General features: G+C 53.7%; 2 protein-coding genes across 2 annotated transcripts; one reads left to right on the top strand and one right to left on the bottom strand.

The window, feature by feature from the left end:
* Window positions 1–3,246: 3,246 nt before the first annotated feature.
* On the bottom strand, window positions 3,247–3,501 carry CHC_T00003714001 (hypothetical protein). The gene has a single exon (XM_005714567.1). It carries the CDS (start codon window positions 3,499–3,501, stop codon window positions 3,247–3,249), a length of 255 nt encoding a protein of 84 aa, XP_005714624.1.
* Window positions 3,502–4,392: 891 nt separating this feature from the next.
* CHC_T00003713001 (hypothetical protein) lies at window positions 4,393–5,373 on the top strand. The gene is made up of 3 exons (XM_005714566.1): window positions 4,393–4,494; window positions 4,600–4,989; window positions 5,023–5,373. The coding sequence occupies exons 1-3, from the start codon at window positions 4,393–4,395 to the stop codon at window positions 5,371–5,373; spliced, it is 843 nt and encodes a 280-aa protein (XP_005714623.1).
* Window positions 5,374–6,034: the final 661 nt, after the last annotated feature.

Below are 6,034 nucleotides of genomic sequence, written 5' to 3'. Positions count from 1 at the left end.
GCGTCGGCCTGATGGCGGCGCGGCCATTGCCTGCGGCGGGGGTGGAAGCGTCGACGGCGGGCGCGACCGTGCGCGCGGGCGGGGCTCGCTTGTGCGGCGGGGCGTTGGCGATCTCGGCGAAGGCGGTGGCGAGCAGCTCGCGGCGCTGGAGGCCGGGCAGGGTGACAAAGTCGTCGTGGGAGAGACGCACGGCCGAGGCGATGCGCTTGTTGTCCAGCTGTGCGACGGCGCGCGCGCGCAGCCCGTCCAGCTGGGCCACGGGGTCGGGCGGCGGGCGCGCGGCGGCGGGCCCGGGCGGCGGGCGGCGCGACGCGCGGCGCGACGCGACGCGCGCGGCAACAGCAGCAGGCGGCGCGCTAGGCGCGGCAGCGAGACGCGCGCGCGCGGCGGCAGAAGTGTGTTGAAGGCCAGCGTCACCAACACGGACACCACCGCCAGCACGCCCGCCAAGACCGGCAGCGGCAGCGCGAAGGCCGGCGCGGGCGCGCAGCGCCGGCACATCGGCCCTGGGGGTGGCGCGCGCGGGCGGCGCAGCGTGCGAATGGTGGAAGTGGCGGGCATGGTAGAAGCTGTCTTTGCAATCAACTCATACATACTTCTGAAAACTGTTTTCCCGCGAAACAGTTAAGTGATCTCCACAAACAGTCGCAGTTCGAGTTTGCCGCGCTTCCCAACGTGATGGGCAGTTCTTTCAGGCGGTATGTACGGCGTTTTACGCATAGTGGTTCCGAAAACATCCCTTCAACTTCGAAGGCACTCCTCACACCCAAGGAAAACATTTCGACTTCCGAACGCACCACTTGTCCTCCTCTATCAAATCTGCGATCTTCGTTACCCCCTCGCGCGAAATCAGCCGTTCTCGCATCTCACCGACCTCGTTCTCCAGACACGTCGTCGCCTCCTTCATCACCGCGCCAACCTCTTCACACTACAGAACCTTCTTCCCTTCACTCACACACACCAGCGTCTTCGGGTGCAGATAAGACACGGCGGAGATCTTCCCGTTTGCGATTTCGGACAGATTCTGTGGGACCTTCATTCCAAGTCATAGCTTCGCCATCATCCAGCCCCCAAAAAGAAGCACAAGGAAACATGGGTCTGCGACGTACAGTGTCCGCGCATAAGAGGCGTCCATTGCCATTACAGGCCGGAATTGGAAGCGCCGAGAAGCGTCGAAGACTAAGACCCTCTCAGACTGAGGCCACACGTTCGAACCCTACTGCGCGGGTACCCCTGTCGAATTCATCTGCGCTTGAGAGCACCGAGTTACAGCTTGCCGCACGTTCGAACCCTACCTTGCACCCACCCCGATCGAATTCATCCGCGCTTGAGAGCACTGAGTTGCAGCGATCCATAGAGGCAGTGCACAAACGGTTGGCAGAAGAGCTGGCCAGCTGCAATGCTACATTATCGGACCTAGTGAAAAGCAATGCAAATACGGCGTCCAGTTTAGAGGACATCAAACTCCTCATTCTTCAAAGCCCTGCAGGTAGTTCGCGAATACCATCTCGATCAAGGGTGCAGGGAGGGTCTCGAAAAGGTGCAACTAAGAACCTGGAAAGGGACGTTCTCAAAGACAACCCCACAGTTATTATGGAAATCAATGCGGCAGTGAACGCGGATACCGTGTCAAGATCGCTTGCACAGACTCTATCTTCGTTTATGGATGTCGATCACAATAACCAGGATGACCCCCGGATGACATCGCGTGTCGTCAGCGTCCTCTTGTTCGGGCTCAAACATAACAAATCTCGTTCAGAATTCAAACACGGACTGGGCAAAAATCATGCAAGTTTTCGCTTCAGTACAGCCAAACGTGCGGTGATGAACGCAAGAAATCTCTCCGACGAAAGTATACGAGCATATGCGGCAGAATTGACAACAACCAAAGCCTTTATTGATAGGGATGGTGACCGCAATGGAATTGATGTTTATGTTTCTACGAAGCCTTCTTGGCTGCAACCAGGTGTTTTGGACAAGCAAACGCTGCACACCGCGCGAATGCATCACGAGTGCGTGAAGGCCGAGTTACCTCCGGATCCCTCCTGCCCGACTAGGCGCAAACATCTGTTCATATGCAAGAGGATCGTTACTATTATTAACGACTGTTTGAGAATCTCTCGGGATCGCTTAAAGATCCAAATGTTCGAGAGCGGCCTCTTTCTACTGGTTAACTGGAGTGAATATGACTCTTTCCATCGCTCTCACTCGTCACCCACCTTTCGATTTTTGCACAGTGATGCGGAATCCGTCCCCGCTTCCGAGATACCTGACACTACTGTAGGGTGGGATACACACACATCCGTCACCAATCGGAAGCTTCTGGCTGCTCTTATATCGGAAAGCAAAGACCTGGTGATACAGGCGACTTATCAAGTCACCGTCACTGTTGGTTCGAACGGCGAAAACCGAGTCACAGAGATCAAGCGCAACCTTAACATCTTGCAAATTGCTCTGCGATTCGTCTGCGCCTATTGCCATTGTGGTGAGGAAATGACTCTTGGATCACATGCGTCAATGCTTCGAACAATCTATCGGATTGCTCGGTTTCTGAGGCAATTGTTCTCTGTTCGGACGAACGACAATCCTTCAGGTACAACGGCAACGCATGATGAGGCAACAGCTGTCAGTGGTGACGTGACAAGTGAGAGGAGCCAATCTTTGATACCCGAAATCACGCTGCAAGAGATGTTACCGGGTAGATCGGAGAAAGAGAAGGTTATCAGTGGGGTGTTGAAAATCTCCAAAGAGACATTCGCCAGATTAAACATTTCTGCACTGCAAGACATTGACAGCAGCGAAAGCGCTGTGCTAAGCGGCACCAATGAGTAGAGACATCAAACAGAAGATTTGGAAGATGATTTCGACAGTGACGATGATGATATGGCAGGAATGCTAGACTAACATTTCTGCCCTGATAGGTTACGTAAAGTTCGGATTTGCACGACCAGTGTCAAGACGGGTTCAGCAGTACGGGCTAAGCTGCATGCCAACAATTGCACGCCTTCAATATCAGAAGCTGCAGTATTAGAGCAGGTGAAAAAGTCGGAGCTCGTTCTAGTGGAGTACACCACTCGGGAAAATCGCATGAGGGGCGCGATCAGCATTCGAAAAAATCATTTCGGCTGCTCATGTCGGCAAGAGTGAACAGGGCGGAACCGATATAGTTTATCCTACCTCCATAGTCACTTAATGAATGAACGAAGTGCACCACCATGTATCCCCCAACTTTTTCCGAGCAGCATCTCACTCGTTCAAACCGAAGAGCATGTCCAAGCATGACCCATTCTTCGGTCTTAACAGTCTCCTTAACCCGGATCTCCGCCTCCTCCAGCTTAGACAGGTCCAACAGGACCTCGCTAAGCACCCTGAAAGCAAAGTCCGTGACGCTATGAAACTCGTCCGGGCATCCCTTGACGCCGCGCATGGCGTCCTTCGTGACAGCGGCGTGGTTGCGGCAGATGGCGTTGGCGGCCTGCTTACGGTGTTGGGCGCTCTCATGGCCATTGTTCAGCACGTGCTTGCTGCGGGCCGTCTCGACGGCCAGCGACACCGGGCTCCGCGTGCGCAGGAAGGACACCGGACCGATCTGCGGCGGCAGGGCGCCGATGTGGGTTCAGTCGTCGCTCTGCAGGTACGTGGCGGGCTCCCAGGCGTCCCGCGCGGCAAACCAGCGGTGTAGGTTCGAGCGGCCGTCGGCTAGCTCCAGGTTGCGCCAGAACTTGAGAAAGGAGCGCGCGCGCTCGAAGATCGTGGCTGGGGAAGAGGGGGTGTTAGGATCAGGCGGGCATTGTTTGGAGAAGCAAAAAAAGCAAGGACAAAGGTGATGAGGACTTACAGAGATGTCGACGAACGGGGGCTGCGGGCCCGGGTAAAAGAAGGAGCCCTCAAAGTCGCCGAGGCAGATCTCAATGAGATCGAGGGTGTGGTTGACCGGTTCCAGGCCTCTCCCGGGGCTAGAAATGGTGCCTCACAGGGCGCCGAGCCACGAGCCAGTGAAGAAGCGCTCGAGGCGCATGTAGCGGTGAAAGGCCTGCATCATGTCGTTATCATCGACCGAAATCATCTGGCGGTACGGTGTCTGAAACGTGTCCTCCAGCAAGAACATGATATCCATGGACACAAATTACAGTGAATGTACACAAAAATGGTGATTTGTGTACACACATGTTGTGTATTTTGGGTTTCAGGAGGCGCCCATTATTTCTTCGATGACATTGCGTCGCAGAAAGTCAACAAAAGATTTGCCAAGGCCGTGCAATAATTTGTTTGCCAAAGAAGCATGTTGAAATCGTTAGCTTGATACCCTCTCCAGAAGAGCGCGACTTCTATGCAGCCTTGCATGACCGCACCAAGACCCAGTTTGATACATCTGTCAGAGAAGGCAAAGTCATGAAGAACTACGCATCTATTCTTGAATTGCTGCTCAGGTTGCGCCAAGCTTGCGATCATCCGTACCTGGTATTCGCTGCAGCGCTCAGTAAGGATTCAGTCGTCATGAAGGACAGGGACAAACTTTTCAAACAATTTTTGCAAGCGGGGTCCTCATCCCAATTTGTTGAGATGATATTTAACGACGCTGAGTCTGGCACACTGCAGAGGTCTAAGGAGTGTCCACTTTGCTTGGATGTGATTGATGATGCTGTTGCACCGAGAGAATGCGGCCATCCGGCTTGTAGAAGTTGCTTGTTAGAATGCGTGCAGCGGACCAAGAGGTGCCCTGTCTGCAGAGCTGACATTACCTTCGAGAGCATTGGTACGCTGCCAAGGGCTACTAGATTTTCAGTGGATCTCAAGACGAGATGGAGATCCAGCGCTAAAGTAGACGCGTTACTGAAGGACCTTGCCGAAATACAAACTCTCCGAAAACAGAATGGTGCTGAGGGAGTCGGAAAGACAGTCGTTTTCTCTCAATTTACGAGCATGCTAGATCTCGTCTGGATGGCTCTCGACAGAGCGAAAATTAAGTCTCTCCGTATCGATGGATCTGTTCCTCAAGCTTAGAGAGCAACAATTTTGGAGCGTTTTGAGAACGAGAAAGAGTTATCATTGTCCACTTCAAATGTCTTGCTTGTATCCCTTCGGGCGGGCGGCGTTGGTCTAAACCTTTGTGCTGCATCATGTGCCATCCTCTTAGATATTCACTGGAACCCTCAATTCGATGCGCAAGCACAGGATCGTGTGCATAGGCACGGGCAAACCAGAGATGTGGTCATCAAGAGGTATATCGTGAATGGGTCGGTGGAGGAACAACTCCTAAAAGTACAAAAAAGGAAGCAGGATATCGCAGATGGAGCCCTCGGAGCAGCTACCGAGAAAGACAAGAAGCAGGCTAAGTTGACCGAGCTCAAGCTTTTATTCGCCGAGGCCTAAATTGTCGCTGCAGCTGTTTCGCCGGCACTCTGCTTGCCACGAACGCCTTGGTTCTTACTGAGATCAGTCTTCCTTTTTTGCTAGAGCGTTGAATGACATCATCACACTCACTGAACAGGCAATGAAGAGCGGTACACATGACGTACTGATGAGTACAGCCAGAATGCCATGTGCTCCAACAACCTCGAAACACCACGAAAGACTTTTCAATAAGCAAAAAGGGGACCACAACTCGCGCAACGGTTGACCGCTGCAAGATTGTAGCCTGCCGTGATGACATCACAGCAACGTAAATACTACGATTGCACCCCTAGTCCCCTGATCACACTGAGGTTGCCCTACGAACGCCTACAGTAGGGTTGCTAGGGACGAGAGGGCTCGAAGGATGGCGATAACTCCTCGCAGTTGATCCCAGCTCGCATCATGTCCAACCGCCAACTTCTGGCTACTTCTCCAGTTAGGAATACCTCGCACAAAATTGTCGACATGCTCGACACGCTCATCTGCAGCGCTTCCACAATTCCACACTGTTCCACTCCGGCTAGCGGTGGTAAAAACTAACCTCCGGCGTACGTACGTAGAAGGTGTCAGACTCTTCATCGCTCTGGTAAACGAAGCATGGACGGAGACTGCTCCGTCGCGGGTACCCCGGGCAAATTGG

The sequence above is a fragment of the Chondrus crispus genome, genomic scaffold (assembly GCF_000350225.1).
Source record: "Chondrus crispus Stackhouse genomic scaffold, scaffold_2, whole genome shotgun sequence".
Lineage (NCBI taxonomy): Eukaryota > Rhodophyta > Florideophyceae > Gigartinales > Gigartinaceae > Chondrus > Chondrus crispus.
This window is presented reverse-complemented; position numbering and strand designations above follow the sequence as displayed.